This window comes from Pristis pectinata, chromosome 7 (assembly GCF_009764475.1).
Source record: "Pristis pectinata isolate sPriPec2 chromosome 7, sPriPec2.1.pri, whole genome shotgun sequence".
NCBI lineage: Eukaryota > Metazoa > Chordata > Chondrichthyes > Rhinopristiformes > Pristidae > Pristis > Pristis pectinata.
This window is the reverse complement of record NC_067411.1, coordinates 56,860,022-56,883,282: the sequence shown is the minus strand read 5'-3', so window position 1 is coordinate 56,883,282 and position 23,261 is coordinate 56,860,022. Positions and strand designations below refer to the sequence as shown.

Sequence of the window (23,261 nt, the reverse complement as noted above, 5' to 3'; positions counted from 1 at the left end):
GAAATGAAAGAATGGTAGCAAGAGAATGCAGAGTGAGAAGAAAATGGATGTTACTGTCTTGCAGGGAAATTGATCTCCAGGCAGTTCTCGGGAACAGAACCTTTACATTAGCTGGCACCTGCCTCTATATGTACAATTTTAGCCTTTATTAACAGAGGCATAGAATATTAAAGCAGGGAAGCCATGCTGAACCTTTTATAAAACACTGGTTAGGCCTTAAGTGGAGTATTGTGTTCCGTTCTGGTTGTCACATTGTAAGAAGAATGTGAGAGCATGAGAGAGGGTCCAGAGAAAAATTGAGAATAATTTCTGAGATAGACTGTAGTCACAAGAATAAATTGGAGAGGTTGCAACTTTTTTTCATAGGCTGAGAGGAGATTTGAAATACAAAATAAAGGCGGCTTGGGGCAAGATAGATAATAGGAGGCTGTTCCCTTTGAGGGTTAGAAGTCACAAGTCTAAAGTAAAGGAGAAGGAAATTAAGAATGACACAAGGGAAAAACTTTTTTATGCAGTGCCTGGTTGGAATCTGGAATGCACTGCCAGCAACTGTGGTGGAGGCAGATTCCGCTGTATCCTTCAAGAGGAATTGGCTAAATATATGGTGAGGAAAAATTGCAAGACTACAAAGAAAGGGGTGGAATTAGTGAATTGCTTTGGTAGAGAGCTATCTTGGACACAATGGGCTGAATGGCCTTCTATGCTGTAACCATTCTGTGATTCAACTCATAAACCTCTGGCCTCAGTTACTTATTGGTTCATGTGGTACGTCAGAGAATTTAATACAATTTAGTTTAACACTCAAGTTCAATGATGATTTTGTGCATCATTGGGAGGTGGCATGTTTCAGATGAGATAAAGAATGTTGTCTCATGGCAATTTTCTGTGAAACAAGAGAATTAATCTGGGTGTCATGACTAATGTTTAGCTTTCTTATCTCATTTTTGTTGGTGGAATTTGTTGGTATGCAAATGCCAAATTTCTTGCACTGGACTTTTTTTTAAAAAAAAGCTTAATTGGATGTAGTGCTTTGGGAGGCCTTGGGGTCTTGCAACGTGCTCTTTAAATACATGCCCTTTTTTTCCTCCCAGTATCATCATCCACTTCCTGAATATATCCTCTCAATGCTTTGAACTGTTTTCCTATGTTAAAAGAGCTTACATAATGTCGGTTGTTTTTTAGTTCTGTACTTTATTTCATATGTCACTTTAACCAACACGTGGTATTATATGTTGGAATCTCCTGTTCAGATCTCCAGTTTTCAAGTAATTGCACATTATTTATTACTACTTTTTTGAATTTATGATATTGGAAAATCAGGTCAAAATGTAAGTAGCTTTAATCAGTTTTCAGAATTCTGTCTGGAAAACTGGCCTGTTTTTGTCAAGCTGAGATTTTTAACAAGGAGCCCAACTTAAAAAGTTGATGCTAGGCCCAGTAGACGGGGAAACAAAAGTAAATAAAGTACTCCCCACTAAGGTGTTAGCAACCTCACAATAGTTTCTGAGGTATTAGTCTGTCTGTGTGTTTTTAAGTGGGGTTGAATTATTAATAAGTTGTGTACTGCAGCATTACATTCATAAATGTTCTCTTGAATGTCAAAAATATACTTTAAAGCAAGATTCTTCAGGCTTTGGGTTGTTTGAAATTTTGGACCCTTGCTACATGTGTAGCATAATTACCAAATTTGCAGTCCATGGACAGAAATACATTATAAGCAGAACTAACTTATTTTGCCTCTGTTCCAATGATAGAAAGTTTTATCGCCTCTGAAATAAGTGGCTCTTTTTAATTTAAGTTAGGAAAACCATGCAGTCATAATTTAAATTGGACTTCTGGGAGACGCATGCAGATTAAGAAAAAAGCCCTTGTGTTCTTGGTTCTGTGTATGTTACTAGTGAAAGCACTGAAAGTACAGCTAAGATCTCCATATTTTTTCATTTTTAGTGTAAATGTATTTGTTACATATAGTACATTATGTCATCAATTGATCATTTTGTATGATGGTAGTTTGCGACATGTTGGGCTACACAGGCATCCATTGTGTTGAGTGTGTTTAATTATAAAGATAAAGTAAGCTATTGTCACTATAGCTAATATATCAATTTGGAGAGTTTAATGTAGCATATCAATGGTATATAGCATTAATGTTACTGCACTTCGGAATACTTAATTGGCTGTGAAACAAGTCGTGATATTCAGAGGCTGACAGTTTTTGTGAAAGATATACTTGCCTTATGTCCTCGTCATTGTGCGGATGGTCTTGACTTCAGTGTCTGGAATAGGCACTAACAAAGATGTTGTCATTTAGATGCAAAGTACTATCCGTGAACACAGAGATGGTGGGACAGCAGGTGGAGTTTTTAATAGATACCATATCATTAAGGTAAGAAATTACTAACATATCTTAGCATTCACTATTTTAAAATGATTATTTGAGCTTTGATTTATTGAGAATTCCAATGTTGACAAATCGATTTTAAAGTGAGTAATTTCAGGACTTTAGGGTGTGAACAGGATTTCTCTCTTTGCACTTATTGCAGAGACAGTATTGGATGCAAAAATGCATTGATTAAGTTGCTGGATTAGTGACTAGAGGCCTAGACCATTAACCCAGTATAAGGAGAATTTAAATTAAAATTATTAAGTACATTTGGAATATATTGCTAGTAATGCCATTGTCACAAAATACTCTTCAGGGAAAGAAATCTGCTTTTCTTATCAGATCTGGCCTAAATGCAATTCAGCTTCCACTAGTGGTTAATTCTTAACTATCCTTGGAAATTGCCTAACTGGCCAAACAGTTCAAGAGCAAGTAGAGAAGGATAATAAATGCTAAAATAAAATAATAATTTCTGATGTGGGGTCTTTGACCTGCAGCACTAACTTTGTTTAACTTTTCACAGATGCTGCCTTATCTGCTGAGTGTGTCTGGCACTTTCTTTATTTCGGATGTGCAATTTTATTTTGTTTCTTTTTACAATAAATACTGGTCTTCCCAGCAATATCCATATCCATGAACAAATTTTAAGATCGTGGCAGTAGGATATTGATCTGCCGCCTAAGAGTTGTGCGCATCCTGAAGTTCAGTATTTTTTCTGATTTTAGCTTGCACCCATGCTACTGAAATTTTACATGGGATAGACTGGGACTGCCAGGGAAGCTTGGTACTCCCACATAAATATATGTGAGCCTAAAGTCCTGAACCTGCTGCGAGGTACTTGTCAACCACTTCCCATCTGTGCTCTGGTGATGGGATTCTTGTGGAGTTCAGCATCAGTGTCAACTTCCTGTAATCCTCCAAATAAGTTGCACCAGAAAATCTGGTGAATATTTAATTTTATTTTTATATTTTAACTTAACTTTCAATAGAGTAATTAATTGTCTTTAGATATTTTGAATGTTTATGAATGTTACACTGGTTTCACTGACTATCAAAGTTATTCCATGGGTTGTCACTGCTAGCGTGTTGTCTTATGAGGCTGAGCACCACTGCTTTTTAATACCTGCTATCTACGCACATTCAGTCTTTACATTGCCCGTAATTCATGAGGTAAATAACTTGATGGGCTGTTGACTTCAGATTTTCAAAATGGTCCTTTACTCTGTGTTTATAACTTCTAAGTGTTGTTTCATATACTTTTTATCCCAAATCAGTAAATCTTATATATTGCACACAGAAAAAGTTTATTTTAACTTTTTTTTTATGTTGGCCACATTTTCAATTTTGTTGCATCTTTTATTGAATTAGAACTTGTGGGGAGACGATTTTCTTTTTCTCTCATCTTGAAGGAGTTCTTGCAGTAACCTGTTTGTCTTCTAAACAATTTAATCTAATCCATAACCATCTCCAGACCCGGCATGGTTTTGGTATGATCCTCTTCATTCTATTTGGTAACCAAAAAAAAATGGTTAAATATCTGTTTTCACCTTAGTTGAAGCTCAAGTTTCACAAAGATATTTCCAAATTACTCACCTTCACTCAAACTGTGGTATTTTGACCTATCTGCAATATATTCCTCTCCTCTAAGTTAAGGATTGCTTTGACCAGCATAATTATCAGGGCACAAGGTTACTTTCTCATTGTAAATGCCAAGCACCTTCTATTAATAATGAGTTTACCATGTAATTGTTGCTTGTCACTGGAGAACCAATAGCACTGCCAATGCTACACCAATATAAAAGTAGCTCATCATTTCAGCATCAAATAGACAAAGTGATGGGAACATTGCATTTAGTTCTCCTTTCTCTTGCTCACTTAAAGGAGTTAAAATCTGGAAATAAGCTGAAGGTTATATTTGTAAAAGTCAAACTGGCTTACCAGTGTTATTTATGGGAAGAAACACTCTCAGTGCCTGGTCTAGCCTGACTGTGACTCCAAACCCACATGAGTATGGTTGTTAATTAACTGCCCTCCAAAGATACCTAGCTTGATACCAATTTGTACCAAGCTGCTTTGATTCAAGACCAAAGCACACCACATAAAAAGCAGGCAATAAATGCTGGCTTTGCTAGTGACACCCAGATTCCAAGACTGAGTAGTCAAAGGCACCATATTTGAAAAAGACACTTCCTTCATTGTAGTAAAGTTCTCGACTCTTGTATTTTGGGTCATTGCTGCTCCATCCCTCATTGTGTAAAATAATGCCTCAGCCCAAGTACACAATGAGGGATGGAGCTAGGTCACCTAAGTTTAATTACAGGTTGATCTGTTATTTTTGGCTAAAATGTTTTTAAAATATTTTTCAGATTCAAAAAGTTGTGAACAAGAAACTTCGGGAGCGGTTTATTCACCGGCAGAAGGAGGTAGCAGAGGAAAATCATAATCATCACAATGAAAGGATGCTCTTTCACGGTGAGTCACTGAAAGCTTCAAAATAAAAATGTGTTTTGCATGCTTAGTGTAAACGAAAACCATGATTAAGTGGTGCTCACCTTTTTTTATTCATTGCTTACTCTATATTTTTTTCCTTTCAAGCATACTAAGGTGCTTCAGACCAGTTTATGCAAATAAGATATTGTATGCAAAATATAGCACCATTTCTACACCAACATAAAACTGGGTAATTATTTCAAAGTCCAAAAGACAAAATGATAAAAGCGTTACATTTAATTCTACTGCTCATAAGAGGGTCTTAAAGCATTTCACTTCAACCAATTTTCAGACACAGCATTTAGCTTCATCAAATTTGCTGAAGTCTATAATAAGGGAGGTGGTATCAAGACACCTAGAAAATAACATGATTTAGCAGAGTTGATACGGGTTCGTGGATCGGAAATTCTGAAAGTTATTGAAGTTCTGTGAGGATGTATCTAAAATAGAAATGAGGAACCAGTGGATGTGGTATGTTGGAATTTTCACATGGTTTGTTTTAGGGCCCCACACAAGAAGTTGTTGAGCCAGGTTAGAACACCTGGGGTAATGTACTAGCACGGATTGACAATTGGTTAACAATTAGAAAACAGTCTGAATAACCGTGTCCTTCCCAGTTTGGCAACTGTGACTAGCAGAATACTGCAGGGATTGGTACATGTGCCCCAACTGTTCACAATCTATAATCAGTGATTTGGCTGAGGGAATAAAATATATTTCTAAATTTGCTGATGACATGCAAATATGGAAGTGTGAGTAATGTTGGGGATGCAGAATTGCTTCAAGGGAATATAAACAAGCAAAACAACCAACATGGTAGGTCATGTACAATGAGGGAAAATACGAGGTTATCCACTTCAGCAGAGAAGACAAATGCTGAATACTTTTAAATGGATTGAGAAATGTTCAAAAGAATCTGGGAGTCATGAACACAAGTCAGTTAAATCAAACATGCTGTTGCACTAGGCAATCAGGAAGGCAAATCGTATTGTTAGAGGAACTGAGCACAAGATGTCTTACTACAATTATGTAGGGCTCGGTGAGACCACATCTGGACCATTGTGTGCACTTTTGAATGTCATACTTAAAAATGGATTTACTTGCTCTGGAAGAAATGGAGCAAAGATTCTCCCAACTGATTTTTGGGATGGTGGATATATCATATGAGAGATTGAGTAGGCTAGGTCAGTATTCTCTTGAGTTTAGAAGAATGAGAAGTGACTTCATTGGAATGTGCAAGTTTATTATAGAGTTTGACAGGATGAGATGCAGAGAGAATATTTCCTCTGGCTATGAAGTCTAGAACTAAGAGTCTCAGAAAAAGGAGCAAGGCTTGAGATGAGTTTAACATTTCTTCATAGTGGATAGTGAATCTTTGGACTTCTCCACCCTGAAGGGCTGCAGAGGCTTGGTTATTGTGTTTAAAACAGAAACTAATAGGTTCGTGGGTATTGAAAGAATCAAGCGATATGGGGACAGGGCAGAAAAATGTGTATGAAGTAGGTCAGCTGTGATTCTGTTGAAGGACAGACTAGATTCAAGGGTCCAAATGGCCTACTTATGCTCCTATTTCTTATGTTCATTTATTTATATTTCAAATGCTGATTCAGTTACTTAACCTCTGCAGCTACTGGATAGGCAACAAACAATGTGGACAAATGATTTTTGATTATTTATTGTTAATGGGCAGAGAATATTTGAGATTATTTTAATAATAGTGTGCATACTTGGCAAACTTGAATTTTGAATTTTCTTTCCAGGTTCTCCATTCATCAATGCTATCATTTATAAAGGGTTTGATGAAAGACATGCATATATTGGTGGGATGTTTGGTGCAGGCATTTACTTCGCAGAGAATTCCTCAAAAAGCAATCAGTATGTCTATGGCATTGGAGGGGGTACTGGATGCCCAACTCATAAGGATCGGTCATGTTACATATGCCACAGGTAAAGGCTGGTGCAGTAAATGTTTCAACTGTGTCTTGAAATGGAATGTGTGCCCAATAATTCAGTACACCATTCAGCTGGTGAAAAGAAAATATTTCAACATGTTACTTTGTGTCATACTCTATTTATCTCTCCACCAACCAAAATATTATTTGGTCAGTATCTCCTTGTTTGAGGGATCCTGCTGTGTTCACATTGGCTGGTTCTTCTTGCCAGATTTCAGCAGCTGTTACAAAGTACTTATTTGGTTGTAAAGCACTTTGGGATGTCCTGGAATCGTGAAAGGTAGTGCATAAGTGTCAACTCTTAACAACTTCAAGCTTTAGGGATACGTTGAAAATCTCAAGTTAAGTAATAATTATGTGTGGTAAATCCTTTCCCATTATGTGTTTAATGGGATTATGAGCTCTGTGAGGATTCATCATGTGCCAGATCTTGATCCACACAAAAATTGTGCAGTACCTGTGATGTACCCAGATAGCCACTGTAATCAATAATTTTTGTTCATACTATTAAACAGTCAAACTAAATCGGGAATTGGGAATTAACAACTGGTACAGCACTATTCAAGATAATTTATAACCCATTCTATGAAATATAAATACAACTGTGATAAATGAACTCTGTGCCTATTTCTACCTGTTGAGGGTTCCTTTTCTCCCAAATCCCAAAAACATGCAAGTTGGAAAGTTAATTATCCACTGTAAATTGCCCCTGGTGTATAGATGAGTGGTAGATTCTGGGGAGAGTTGATGGGAATATGGGGAGAATAATAAATGGGATTAAGTAGAATTAATGTAAACGGGTGGTTGATGATTGGTGCCAACTTGGTAGGCAGAAGGGCCTGTTTCCATGCTATATCTCTCTATGTCTTTGCAAGCTTTCACATTGTAGAATGCCAAGGGCTATGATTAAGTCCACTATTTTACTTAATCTATTGAGATGGTAGGATCAAAACTTTATCTCAGGAATTGGAAAAAGAAACAGGGTCTATGGCTAATCCACCCTAAGATGGAAGGACCAAGGGGAAATAAGTGAGACTGGATGGGAACACTTTCAAAGTACTAGTGCACAAGTGATTAATGGAATGCCCTCTTTTTGTGATATGTCATTTGTTTCCTTACTAACAACCCTTCTCCTTTACTGCATTTCTAATCATCACAACTTGCTGTGCTCGTATTAAAAAATAGTATTAATTATTTTCCCTAATTCTTTTGCTAATTCTAAATTTGTTGATCCTTTTGCCATTAGTAACTAGTTTTCTCTATCAAAATCCCTCATTTTTGAACATTTTGATTAAATTTTCCCATAACTTACTCCCCTTTAAGAACAATCCCAGCTCCTCTAGTTTCACCACCTAACTAAAGCACTATTTTATGCAATTTTTCCAAGATCCTGGAGATTATTCTTGCCTCTGCTTGTCATATAAAAGAGTTTACTTGTCTATAACCTGAATTTTAGCTTTTCTCTTCACTTTTCAGCTGCTGTTGGGCCTGCTTTTAATTTCCAGCAGTTTTGATTGTTTACACCAAATCGACTTTAAATTGTGCATAGTTAACTTGTAGGCATTTCCATTGGTGTCACAGATATAATCCATTTTCTGCTGTGACAAACCAGTAAGGACAAAAGCTTTCATCTATTGCCTGGTTAAAAATACTTTAGCACTACTCACCCACGTCCCTATATCTTGGATTAAATTTTAGTTAGCATTGTATGTGGTTCAGGTAATCCTCCCAAATCTTGCTTCACATCAAACTAGGTAAGTATATTTCAGGTAATTACATTGCATACATTATGTGTGTAATGTCTGAAAATACTTTAATGCTGAATGGATATGTTAGACCTATTTTATACCACACATTTCCTGTGGTTGAAGAGTAATGTAAAATTTAGCCCATATATATTTGTTTCAAAAGGCATTGTTTATTTCAATTGCAGACAAATGCTCTTCTGTAGAGTTACACTCGGGAAGTCATTTCTACAGTTTAGTGCAATGAAGATGGCTCATGCCCCACCAGGACATCATTCTGTGATTGGAAGACCTAGTGTCAATGGACTTGCTTACGCAGAATATGTTATCTACAGAGGAGAGCAGGTACTGAATCATCTGGAGATTGAATGCTCTTCGGCTATAGAAGAATGTCAAACGTAAAATAAGTTATCAAAAAAAAACTATTAAAAGTAGGTCAACACAATGCTGAAAGTTCTTATTAAACTTCATTATAACCATATATCTGATTTAATATGGTCTTTGCCCAACTCAAGCTGTAGTGTAATTTAAGGTTGAGCCATGTCATGACGTGGTTTAGTAAGTCTCTTTGTCCATGTTATGAATGTGTCTAATGGAGCGTCAGCTTATTTCATAAAGATTTATTGTGACCACTGTCCATCTTGTGAAGTAGTATATAATTTTAGCCCATCTCATATGGTGATATAACTTTTGAAGTAGTGTATTGACACGTGCCTTTCTTGATGTAGTAATAAAATGACCTAGCCTTATTTTACTTAATGTTAACCCGTCTTGTAGGATTGCTTAATTTGACTTCTTAGTTAATAACTTAATGTGATCTCTGCCCATTTCCTGCTAGTAATTTATGGATGAGAATTTAATGATTTCCTTCCAATTTGTGAAATAGTTTCTGACTTCAGTCAACCTAATAAAAATGTTTAAAATGACTTGAATACATTTCTATGGGTTGTTTAATATTGCAGCTTACCAATTTGTGAGGTAGTTAGTTTGACTTTAACCCAATTTGTGAAGTAACTTAATGTGGAGTTAACAATCCTGAGAGGTATTTTAAAGTGACCTAACCCAGCTAGTGTCGTGGTTTAATTTCATCTGTAGATCTCATAAGTTAGGTTAATATTATCTCTGCCCATCTCATCAGACTCTGCAATACATCTTTAATTGATTTCAGGAAGTGGCTTAATATGATACCAGTTCATTTTGTGAAATGGTTTAATCTTTGTGAGGCAGCCTAATATGACAGCTGCTCATCTTGAGGTAGCTTAATGCAACCTCTGCCGACTTTAAGGCATTTGAATGTGGTTGAGTCATCTGGTAGTTTACTATGACTCTAGCACATTTCATGAAGTATAGTGTGGCCTTTGCTCCTCATTTGAGGTAATTTATCATGACCTCTGCCTATCCTGGGTGAAGAGACATCTGGCCACTACATAGATTTTAGTTTAATAGTTTTATATTGTAACTGTATAATCTAACTGCACAGCTTTGCCATCATTGAAATTTGTGTCATTTAAATAGTTTTTAATACTTTTTAAATATCTCTGACATTGGAATAATTAAAGTTGAAGTAACTAAAAATTAAATTATCTTAAATCACTTACAAACTTAAATCATTAAAAAAATAATTTTAACTTCCTAAATCTGTGCACTGTACATCCCTTTGAAATCAGTGGGGTTATGGATCCTGCCAGCTATAGCCAGCATGATTCAACCCATTACGTGGAGAATTTTTGGCTTTGAATTGAAAGCTCATTTAGATGGATGTAACACTCTCTGAAATATTCAATTCACCACTTTAAAACAAAATACTCAAATTGGTTGCCTTGTGAAGAGCACCAGAAAAATCCCAGTGAGGCACCACCTATTAGTAACATTTTGGCCTGACTATTAAGTACAGTATTAACTTGTCCTCAGTGGGTCTCTTCTAGATTGGGCACAGAGTTAGTGTTGACATGTGTTTGTTGGTGGTGTCATTATGGTCTTTGAAAGTTGTAGGTGGGTCTCACAAACTTCTAAAGATCAGTCTAAGAAAAAATTCTCTGTGTATTCTGGTCAGCATTCCTCTCTTAGTTAATTGTAGTCACACTAAGAACTTGTTGATGTTATTAGTGTTTGCAGGGTTTACTATGAAGTGGATGCTTCTATTGGTCAGCTCTAGAGATGCTCACAGCAACATTGTGCTCACCCACTCTTTAAGAGTCAGATGTAATACACTAATCACAAATTTAGGTGGCTTGAAAAGGCAGTAAGAAAATGGCACTTCTGGAGATTTTAACATATTCTCAACATTTTGTTCTTGCCCGCATACATTTAACATTGTTTACTTGGCAGACTTGAAAGTATTCTTCAGAAAATGCAGCCCTAGATTTAATTAATTAAATGCGGTTTTGAGTTGTTTATGCACTGTTCTTGAGCTTTTGCTTTTGAGTCATTGTAACACTTGCATTTTTTTTAACCCAGGCATATCCAGAGTACCTCATCACATACCAGATTCTGAAGCCAGAAAGTCCATCACAGCAGATAACAGCGAGTGAACAGAAGTCATAGTACAAGTCAAACCTTGGCACCAAAGTGAACTTGCGATGAATGCCTTTCCATCTGACTGTTACAGTATTTATTTGAGAGAAACTTTAAAAATTATTCTGGTGTTTCAGTTTCTAATTTTGCCCGCCCCCCCCCCCACCACCCCCAAAGGAAACTTGCATTTTACATCACTACCGAACCGATAGCTGTGTGTCCCTCCCTTTCCAAAATTGCTACTTGTTTTTAAGTTACAAAGTTTTGTTTTATTTTTTCCCTGCCATTCATCCCTCCCTCACCTTATTTTTCAAATAAATTGGACCTTTGAAGTGCTGTTAATTGGAAGCATTGGAGAGCTGGTTAAAATGCACTTCTGCGTGGCTTCTTTGGTTGATGGTGATAGTTGCCATTATAGTCGATTGAAGTTGTTTTTTAATCAGTTGTTACTTTTTAGCCGGCCATTGTAACTAACCAAATTTGTCACCATAACACCCGCCTTAAAAAGCCAAAGAGGTGGCCTGATTTATAAGAAGATTAAATTGCTTAATGAGAGCCAATGAATAAAAATAATCTGTAAATCAGTGGTACTGCAGCTTCAGCCAAATCAGTGATGCTAAAACTCAATGGCTCACTGCATTGCATAACACTGTTTATTTGCATGCCAGTTAAATTACACGCTGGGATTCTCTAGAGAGGTAATTTTCATGGGTATGGTTTCCAAAGTAAACATTTGGTTTACCAAGCTTTAAAGATTGGATGCTCTGAAAACAAATTTGGATAAATAATGAAGTTTTGCACTTTTATATAACCTGAATTTAAATTTTGACATTCTATGTAACTTAATGAAAAAACATGTTTGACTGTAGCTTAAAACAAATCTGGTTTAATGGCAGATGCCCATTAAATAGGTAACTTTTCTCGCTCAGCAAAAGATGCCAACATTGGCTAATGAGCAGTGTGGACAGAATGAAATAAGCTGCGGACTAATGCTTTGTTGCTTTCTGCTTGATTATCCTCTTTCAAATGATGATGTGGAGCAAAGGTTGGCCTGATATTTTCTACTGCAACCCAGTTGAGGAGCATTATATATTTGTAAATGAAAAATCCAGCTCACTTTGTAAAACTTTGCAAATCCTGAGATCCTGTGAGCTTTATGAATGAAACTTTTGGATGGTTGCGTGTAGCAAAACTGTAACTTGTTCTAGCACCATTATTAAGATCACAAAGCCCACAAGCACGATAACAGGATATCTTTGGAATCCTGTGATTAAATTGCATCCTTGTAATGTAGTATTCCATCATTTTTAAGAAGATTAATCTTAACATGGAGCTATACTGCTGTCTAAATGCTGCACTGACCCACATTCTAACCTGAGGCTATTATAAAGTCATAACTGTCGAATAATATCATAATTTTCCAGAAGATATAATGGAATTTATTCAGCAGTTCTAAAGCAACAGTAAAAGGTAATTTAGAATGTAGTACATAATTTACTGAAAGTTAATGCAATATTTATGTGAGTGTGCAGATTATCTCATGTTATGTAGCAGATTCCGTGATGTTATATGCTACTTGTTTGAGTCTGGCTGATTGTTTACCCATGCACGTAATTAGATTTAATATCCCACTGCACTATGAATTGGATTTTTTTTGAAGAAGGAAGAATTGAATAGCTTTTGGAAAGGAGGGAAAAGTACAGTGGTCAGATTTATTTTCTATCCATAGCTCTGTTAATTCCACATACCAGAGTTGATGTCCACGTACACCTTGAACTGTGTTAGCTACTTGCAGTGCATACGCAAAATTGCCCTTTACTGTTTTGGGTAGTTGAAACCTGATACCATGTTTACTTAGTTTTTTGCACTCTGCTTTCAGTGTGTTTTGCTCTTTGCTTCTTCTTATGTAGTCTCTCTGATGTGTTGTGATGTTTCAGACTCTAAGCGTATACTCTACTGGGTGTATTCTGTTCATTTAATCAGTTTGAATCACATTGGAGTGGTGTCATATTGCAAATGACTTTCTTTCTGCATTGTGTTACCTTAATATTCACAGTCTTGAATATGTATTGGATTAATCACAATCTGTTGACATTGAGTGTATTTGTAAAAGGCATCACCTTCCACTTGTGATTGATTTTGTTGCTGATAAGAAAAGCTCAACAACTTCAGAACAGTAGAATCATTGATGATCTGCAGCTCTGAAAGGTAGGATTATTTGTAAAGAAGCTTCACTTTGAGTTTCTAAAGGTGACTTACTTGGGGGAGAGAGTGAGCAGTGTGACCTGATATTAAATGGCATTAGAAAAAAAATGTTAAATTTAAGAACTTTCATAATTAATATTCAATGCAAATTTGTAGCAAGCCTTGAATTACATGAACTGTCAAAAGATGGTGATGATGTCGATGGCTATTTTGTTCCTGAAAATCAGCTTTCTGGGAGCATCTACTAATCAATCTTACTAGTTTGAAATATGCTAAACAGATGGACTTGATTGACCTTCAATTTCCTAAGAAATAAAAACACCAAGTGTTAATTATGCCATCACACCACAAGGTCATGATGCTATTCAAGAATAATTCTTTCCTGAAGTGTTTTTGAGTTACAACCTTTTTGCAGTAAGCTATTGCAAAAACAGATGTGCTGATCTGCAAACAGTGAAGCTATGTGATTGAAGAGGTCAAATTATTTTATCGCAAACTTCACATTAACCTAGTTTTTCTCAGATTTGTTTGTTTTATAACTGGCATTAAACAGACTATTACATCTAACATGCAGAAGGACCAGCTACACATCTGCCCATTGCACTGAGCTTCAATGGCTACCTTCAATACTCAATTTGTGAATGTGGATTGGCACTTAAAACTAGAGGTAAATTGTGCCCCTCCAAGTCATGCCCTCTGCAAATAAATGCAAAGCTCTGTACAAATGCCACAATGTCATTTTGTCTGTCAGTTTTCCTCCTGTTTTATTTATTATGTTGTCAGAATTCATTCATTAGCCAACTTATTAGAAATGGCCCTTTTTCTGGAAGTGAGCCTGCATGAGCATTTAAAAAAATGTGGAAAACCTTGCCTGCATTGTGGTTAAAGGTATGTTGTAAGCTTTATTTTTTTTGGAGTCAGCCAAATCTCCAAAGTATGAATAATTACCCCATGGTTTGCTTAACAGCAAACATCACTGCAGTATAGCTTTGATGTGATGACCTTGTTTGCACAATTATTTTATTCCTGTATTTAACTGTTCAGATTAATGCCACAGTTGTGCATCCATTAATTTTATATTTTGCATAGATAATCAAGTTTTAGAACAAGTTCTCTTGTTTTAGCATCTCTCTCTTGTGTTTTGAGGTATTGAGATTGCACGTAGCAATATTTTTGCTTGCCTACAAGGAATTATCAATGAGTGGGCAGCAGATGTTGTATTATACAAGACAATGGGCACAGATCGTTATTCCTCATAGTTTTACCACCTACCAACTGAGAAGCAAGGGTACATCAACAAAAGAAGGACAGTTGAAGCTAAATAACATTTTTTTTTGAAGGAAAATAAGATATTAACCCTGCAAGTTCTTTTCAAATTTAGGCTTTTTTGATAGTTTTTCTTTAACACTAACAAATATGATCGCCTTCTGTCAAATGCATCAAGATCCATTCCTAGGTTATAAGCAAATGTGGTATTTATAGCCTTGAAATGTGTCTAAACGGTCTGTATAAATGTGGTTGATGGTTCAATGCATGGATTGTGGATGCTTTCTAGATAATCACTCCAAGCGCATCCCACTGAATTAACAGTTATAGACAGGTTGCCTTAATAGTTCAGCTCCCTTTGGTAAATTGACATACTTGTCACTTAAAAAGTGTGTCGGAATTAAAGGGAAAAAAATGACCCTTAATTGTAATCCACACTAACTACTTCATTTCAAATGCATTATTTTTTCCTTATTTCAGCCTCTCTCCCCATTTAGATTAATTTGTTTTTTCCCTGATCATTGCATTCTTAGATTACCATTTACACTATGTTACAGAATGTATTATGTATTGTACTTGATAAATCAAGTGACCTTCTGTTTTGTATTTTACTTTGTAATTATGGTATTTTTAATATGCACATTTTGTCAATACAAGGTGCTAATGTTTTTTGCCGGCAAACACTTGAAATGGGTGTTGAGTAATTTAATATAGATATAGATGCCATTTACTTTTCCAGTGGCTTGAAATTGTACGTATAAAAATGGAGACTGTACATATGTATTTTAGTTTGTAAATGTATTGGTAGTAATTTCAGTGAAAATATTGTTGGAAATGTGAATATGTCTACACCAACAAGGATGGGAAAGTTGTAAACTTGATTGGTATGTTTTTATGTAATTGGAATCTTGATATATTTCCTTCTCCTTTTCTTTAAGTTTCTGATTATTTTCATAATTTGGAGTGTACAGCTGTGTGTAAGGTTTGACTTGTAAAGTTGTACTGAGTTGTGATGTGTGTGGTACTGAAGTAACTGTTAATAAACTGCAGTGATGCCAACTTGAAACTTGTTGACTTTTTGAGTCTTTTTTCCCCTAGTTTACAAAACAAAGTCAACTGATGATGTACACTCTCCGTTGAACCACAAACGCTTTTTTTTTTACAAACTAACTTCCTTTCTACAGAACAACTGTCATGATTTCAGGTGCTAACTTTTCTGAAGGTGAGTTATTGATAATGTAAAAAATATGGTTCAGAATCAAATTCATTTAAGGAACAATCTTGGCATAACTTTCAGTAAGACTAGTCCAGCTCTGGATAGAATTTGTTTTGGTTTGCATGACTATTATCTCAATGCTTCTAACAAGTGGTTCTTTTGGCTTTATGGAAGGTGCAAGACCATAGAAAAAGTTTGATAGTTTAGGAAAGTATGAACATTCTATTCTCCTGCTTTGCCTCCAAAATTCAGGTTTTCTAACCATTCTTAATTTGATGAAATAATCATAGAGAAAGACAGCAGGGAAATGGGTCCTTCGGCCTATCGAGTCTGCACCAACCATCAAATGCCCATTGACACAAATCCTACATTAATCCCATGTTTATTAGGCCATTCGGCACATTGAGTCTGCTCCGCCATTCAATCATGGCTGATTTGTTTTCTCAATCCCATTTCCTCCCACCTTCTCCTTTAAACCCTTTACCAATCAAGACCTATCAATCTCAGCCTTAATACACCCAATGACTTGGCCTCCACAGCCCTCTGTGGCAATGAGTTCCACAGATTCACCACCCTCTGACTGAAGAAATTTCCTCTTCATCTTTATTTCCCTTTATCCTGAGGCTGTGCCCCCAGATCCTAGACTCTTCCTGCTATTGTAAATATCCTCTCCACATCCACTCCATTCCAGGTTTTGCAGTATTTCAGTGGGTTTCAATAAGATCACCCCCTCATCCCCCACATTCTCACGGAGCTCTCCTCAGATTCTAACCACTCACGTACACAGGGATGAAACAGTTTCATTTAAGTGCATCATTCATCAATGTAACATCTGGGATGTTAATTACCCAGTGGGGGTACTCACTTTCAATGGTTTTGTCCATTCTGCACTGTTTGAAGCTGTTCCAAAAATCACAGCAACTTAAAAGGGAGTAAGCTATTGGAGGATTAGCCGCATCGGAGCGGGCAGCTGAGTGAGAGGGAGCAGAGTGATTTGGGCTTTGGTTCAAGGGGTGAGGCAGGTGAGTAGCTGGTAGGTAAAGGTAAGTTTTCCTGTTATCTGTTATAAATTTTTAAGTAGGGAAAAACTAGGTAGGGGGAAGAAAAAAAAAAGAATTAGTTCAGATGGAGGACATGGTGGTGTGCTGCAACTGCTTGATGTGGGAGATCGTGGATCTTGCTGCGGTCCATGATGGCCACATGTGCAGTAAGTGCTTGAGGCTGGAGGAACTTCGGCTCAGAATTGATGAGCTGGAGTTGCAGCTTCAAACACTGTGGAGCATCAGGGAAGGAGAGAGTTATGTAGATACTGTACATCAGGAGACAGTCACCCCCACTTTAGAGCAGGTACTTCTGGAGTCCAGGAAGTAGATAGAAGGGTGACTCGGGAGGGAAAAGGAAAAAGAAAAAGAACAGGCAGATAGTGCAGAGGACCCCGGAGGCTGTTCCCCTCAGTAACAGGTTCTCTGCTTTGGAAGCTGTTGGGGGGATGACCTGCAGGGCCCTAGCAGCAGTAGCCAGGTCTCTGGCACTGGGACTGGTCCTGCTGCTCAGAAGGGAAGGGAGGAGAAGAGGAAGGCAGTAGTGATAGGGAACTCGATAGTCAGGGAAACAGATAAGAGGTTCTGTGGCAGTGAGCATGAATCCCGGATGGTATGTTGCCTCCCAGATGGTATGTTGCCTCCCAGGTGCCAGGGTCCGGGATGTCTCTGATTGGGTCCACAGGATTCTTGATCAGGAGGGAGAACAGCCAGAAGTTGTGGTTCATGTTGGTACCAACGACACAGGTAGGAAGGGGGATGAGGTCCTGAAAAGTGAATTTAGGGAGCTAGGCAGAAGGCTGAAGAACAGGACCTCAAGGATCTCGGGATTGCTGCCAGTGCCACGTGATAGTGAAGGTAGGAATAGGAGGAGATGGCAAATAAATGCGTGGCTGAGAAGTTGGTGCAGGAGGGAGGGTTTTAGATTTTTGGATCATTGGGATCTCTTCAGGGGAAGGTGAGACCTGTACAGAGAGGACGGGTTACACCCGAACCTGAGGGGGCCAATATCCTTGCAGCCAGTTTTGCTAGGGTGGTTTGGGAGGGTTTAAACTAGTTTGCGAGGGCGATGGGAACCAGAGGAGTAGGTCAGAGGAAGAAGGGGATGGGGAAAAGTCAGATCTGACAGGTAAAGAGGCTTTGAGGAAGGAGAAGGCTATAAAAGTAGTAAGGCCGATGGGCTAAAGTGCATTTACTTAAATGCAAGAAGCATCAGAAATAAGGGAGATGAACTGAGAGCTTGGATAAGTAGATGGGACTACAATATTGTGGCTATCACAGAGATATGGCTGACATTGGGGCAGGAATGGATATTGAATATTCCTGGTTTTCAGTGTTTTAAAAAGGATAAGGAAGGGGGGAGAAGAGGAGGGGTGGTGATACTGGTCAGGGACATTATTACAGTGGCAGAAAGGGTGAATAATATAGAAGGATCCTCTCTAGAGTCAATATGGGTGGAAGTTAGGCACAAGAAAGGAGCAGTTATTCTATTGGGAGTATTCTATAGGCCCCCTGGTAGCAGTAGGGATACTGAGGAGCAGATTGGGAGACAGATTTTGGAACGATGCAAAAATAACAGAGTTATTATAGTGGGAGACTTCAACTTCCCAAATATTGATTTGCACCTGCTTAGTGCCAAAGGTTTAGATGGGGCGGAGTTTGTTAAGTGTGTACAGGACGGATTCCTGACACAATATGTTGACAGGCCGACTAGAGGGAATGCCATATTAGATCTAGTTTTAGGTAATGAACTGGGTCAGGTGACAGATCTATCGGTGGGTGAGCATTTTGGGGACAGCAACCACTGCTCCATAACCTTTAGCATTGTCACGGACAGGGATAGGAGCAAAGAGGACGGGAAGATATTTAATTGGGGAAAGGCGAATTATGGGGCTATAAGGCGAGAACTAGAGAGTGTAAATTGGGGTGACATATTTGAGGGGAAATGTACTGTGGAGATGTGGTTGATGTTCAGGGATCTCTTGCAGGATGTTAAGGATAAACTTGTCCCGGTGAGGCAGAGAAGGAATGGTAGGGTGAAGGAATCATGGGTGACAAGGGAGGTGGAACAACTAGTTAGGAAGAAGAAGGCAGCATATGTAACGTGTAAGCGGCAAGGATCAGATAGGGCTCGTGAAGAATATAGAGTAGCAAGGAGGGAACTTAAGAAGGGGCTGAGGAGAGCGAGAAGGGGACATGAAAAGGCTTTGGCGAGTAGGGTTAAGAAGAATCCCAAGGCTTTTTACTTGTACATGAAGGGCAGAAGGATGGCAAGAGTAAAGGTAGGTCCGATTAAAGACAAAGGTGGGAAGATGTGCCTGGAAGCTGTGGAAGTGGGTGAGGTTCTCAATGAATACTTCTCTTCAATATTCACCAAGGAGAGGGATCTTGATGATGCTGAGGACAGTGTTGGTAAGGATAATGTTCTAGAGTATGTAGATATCAAGAGAGAGGATGTGTTGGAATTGTTAGAAAATATTAGGACAGATAAGTCCCCAGGGCCTGATAGAATATTCCCCAGGCTGCTTCGTGAGGCGAGGGAAGAGACTGCTGAACCGTTGGTTAGGATCTGAGTCCTCGTTGTCCACGTGGATGGTACCGGAGGATTGGAGGGTGGTGAATGTTGTCCCCTGGTTCAAAAAAGGTGGTAGGGATAGTCCAGGGAACTACAGACCAGTGAGCCTTACGTCTGTGGTGGGTAAGCTGTTGGAAAGGATTCTTAGAGGTAGGATCTATGAGCATTTAGGGAATCATGGACTGATTAGGGACAGCCAGCATGGATTTGTGAAGGGAAGATCTTGCCTCACTAGCCTGATAGGGTTCTTTGAGGAGGTGACCAGGAAGATTGATGAGGGTAGTGCTGTAGATATGATCTACGTGGATTTTAGTAAGGCGTTTGACAAGGTTCCGCATGGTAGGCTTCTTCAGAAGATCAGAGGCCAAGGGATCCAGGGAGGCTTGGCCATGTGGATTCAGAATTGGCTTGCCTGTAGAAAGCAGAGGGTTGTGGTGGAGGGAGTGCATTTGAATTGGAGGGCTGTGACTAGTGGTGTCCCATAGGGATCAGTTCTGAGACCTCTACTTTTCGTGATATTTATTAATGACTTAGGTGAGGGGGTGGAAGGGTGGGTTAGCAAGTTTGCAGATGACACAAAGATCGGTGGTGCTTTGGATAGTGTGGAGGGCTGTCGAAGCTTACAGAGGGATATTGATAAGATGCAGAGCTGGGCTGACAAGTGGCAGATGGAGTTCAATCCGGAGAAGTGTTAGGGTGGTACACTTTGGAAAGACAATCTCCAAGGTGGAATACAAGGTAAGTGGCAGGATTCTGGGCAGTGTGGAGGAGCAGAGGGATCTGGGGGTTCATATCCACAGATCACTGAAAGTTGCCTCACAGGTGGATAGGGTAGTTAAGAAAGCTTATGGGATGTTAGTTTTCATAAGTCGTGGGATCGAGTTTAAGAGCTGCGAAGTAATGATACAGCTTTACAAAACTCTGGTTAGACCACACTTGGAGTACTGTGTCCAGTTCTGGTCGCCTCATTATAGGAAGGATGTGGAGGCGTTGGAAAGGGTGCAGAGGAGATTTACCAGGATGCTGCCTGGATTAGAGAGTATGGACTATGACGAGTGACTAAGGGAGCCTGGACTTTACTCATTGGAGAGAAGGAGGATGAGGGGAGACATGGTAGAGGTATACAAAATATTAAGAGGAATAGATAGAGTGGACAGCCAGCGCCTCTTTCTCAGGGCACCAATGCTCAATACAAGAAGGCATGGCTTTAAGGTAATGGGTGGGAAGTTCAAGGGAGGTGTCAGAGGGAGGTTTTTCACCCAGAGAGTGGTTGATGCATGGAATGCACTGCCGGGGGTCGTGGTGGAGGCTGATACATTGGTCAAGTTCAAGAGATTGTTAGATAAGCATGTGGAGGAATTTAAGATAGAGGGATATATGGAAGGAAGGGATTAGATAGTCTTAGGAGTGGTTTGAAGGTCAGCACAACATGGTGGGCCGAAGGGCCTGTATTGTGCTGTATTGTTCTATGGTTCTATGATTTCAACAATAGAATGAATTATGTTTTGAAGTGCTGACTTTTGGGTAAATACATCAGCCATCTGTGCCAGCAAGATCTTACATATAGATAAGGGATGCATAGTTTGTTTGTATTTGAAGTGTTAAAATAGATAACTAAATCGAGCTTCAGAGAGCTAGGAAATGAGTGTGTGTGAACCTGAGGGATTCAGTAGATTTTGGTCATTAATGCATAACAGGAATTTTTGCCTCATTGATTGCACATTGTGTACTATGTAGGAACTAAAAGTTGCTTTTATTATTCTAGACCAACCAACTGGTGTATCAGCAGGAAGAGGTCAAACTCTGAGTTTCTGAGATCTGATAGCCCATGGAATCGGTGCTGTACATCCACAAGGCCGAGAGCAACATATTCAGCCCTTGGTGATCGATCTACTCCTTTATGTGCATTTAGAGGCAGTTGGTGATTGTCAGGCAAGTAGTGCACATGTCCCCAGGGTATATTTGCTCTCTCTCTGAATGCCAGAAAGGGTAATGGGTCCTTTGGGAAGGATAGAGCCAAACACATCATAAGGGCAGGGAAAAAAATTGGTCAGGAAAGTAAGAGTGAAGGAGTCTATAAGTTGGATTCAACAGTTCTATGGCTGCAGGATGTGATTTCAGGATGTGCATTGTCCCCTTGTGTCAGGATTGTAGATTTCACAGGCTACAGAACAGTGTTGGGGGCGAAAATGGCCAGCCAAAGGTTGTTGTCCTTTTCCATACAAACGGCATAGAGGAATAGATCCTGCAGATAGATTAAAAAGCAGAACCACAACCATGCAGTCTCTTGGGATGGAGGATGATTTACTTCCACAACAGTAGGAAAGTTGAAAATGCCAGTATGTAATTCAATATGGGGGCCATTGTACGCCAGAAACCAGATGAGCAGAGTGAGGTCCGATGGCAAGGAGTTTCAAGATGATTGAAAACCAGGCTCTGCTGCTAGAATTAACATGCATGCCAACTCACACTAGATTAACCCGCTCAAAATCCAACATGAGTAATGATTTGACCCGATAGCAAAATGAAAAGTGCAGTTACTTTTTATTTCCACACAAAGTTAAATCACACTGGCATTAAAGCAATGGTTTTAATAGTGACCATATAAGGGTTAAAAATTATATTGCGCATTAAACTACATTATACACAATGCTTCAAAATAAGCTTTGTGCTAAAGGATTTAAAAGTAACACCTGTAGCCATTCATACTAGCTAGTCTCTTCCAATATCTATTGAAGTCCCCTTATTAATATGCTACTCCACTGAAGGATGGACTGAATTGTCTCCATCATTTGGATGTATTCATACCCTTTATTAGATTCTGTCTTTGGTATCAATATGCTAAGGCAAAATCTGAACATTCTTTACCCTTGCAGGAACAAAAATGCAGTGTAGAAAGCCATTTGACTCGTGTCAACTTTGTCAGAGTGAGCTAATACGGAGGGCTCCATTCCCATTCCAGTGCCTGTTTCCCATATTCTTTTACATGCTTTCTTTATAAATCGTTATTCAATTCCTTCCTTTCCCCCTATTCAGAGTCTACCACAAAATGGCCACTGACAGAAAGCTTTCAATATTCTGATAACCAACTTTTAAAACACATAAAATGGCACATTTTGATAATTATTGAAATAAACATCTGTGTTTATTAAGACAATTCTGGCAGTACTTAAGAGAGATCCAAGTTGAAAATCTTTGTTCCATTCATTCAGAATGCTGAGACATACCTGTTCAGTGAATTGTTTGAGCTGAACTTTGAAATATATCAATACTATCCAATTAGATTAGCCACCAGAAGCCACACATGAACACAAATATTGATGATCACATTTTTTGTTTATACAAAAAGGAGTAATTTTTGTTAGGGGTATGACCCAAATCCTCATTCATGTGATCATTAACCATTTGGCATGTACATTGATAATTATTATTTAATGAAGGCAAGGCAGGGAACTACAGGCTGGTGAGCTGAACATCAATGGTGGGAAAGTTACTGGAGGGGATTCTGAGCCAGGACCCATCAGTATTTGGAAAGGTAAGAACTGATTAGAATTAGTCAGCATAGTGTCGTGCGTGGGAAGTGACGTCTCTCGAACTTGACTTTTTTTTGAAGAGGTGATCATGAGGATTAATGAGGGCAGAGTGCTGAAGGTTGACTACATGGACTTCAGCAAAGTTTTTGACAAAGTCCTGCATGGTAGGCTGATCCGGGAGGTTAGATCACATTGGATCCAGGGTGAGCTAGCGAAATGGATACAAAATTGGCTCAGTGGACGGAGTCAGAGGGTGGTAGTGGAGGGTTGTTTTTCAGATTGGAGGCCTGTGGCCAGTGGTGTGCCGCAGGGATCGGTGCTAGGTACCCTGCCGTTTGTCAT

The 23,261-nt window shown here is 38.7% G+C and overlaps 1 protein-coding gene across 3 annotated transcripts in view; it reads left to right on the top strand.

The window, feature by feature from the left end:
• The window catches only part of LOC127572969 (poly [ADP-ribose] polymerase tankyrase-1), a 105,272-nt gene extending 89,651 nt beyond the window's left edge, over positions 1–15,621 (top strand). For all 3 annotated transcript variants that reach the window (XM_052020702.1, XM_052020701.1, XM_052020699.1), the window contains 5 exons: positions 2,312–2,386; positions 4,750–4,855; positions 6,634–6,820; positions 8,759–8,915; positions 11,028–15,621. In XM_052020702.1, coding sequence (XP_051876662.1) covers positions 2,312–2,386; positions 4,750–4,855; positions 6,634–6,820; positions 8,759–8,915; positions 11,028–11,114 — 612 coding nt within the window. In that variant the 3' untranslated portion in view covers positions 11,115–15,621. The remainder of the gene's footprint in view (positions 1–2,311; positions 2,387–4,749; positions 4,856–6,633; positions 6,821–8,758; positions 8,916–11,027) is intronic.
• The last annotated feature ends 7,640 nt before the right edge of the window (positions 15,622–23,261 follow it).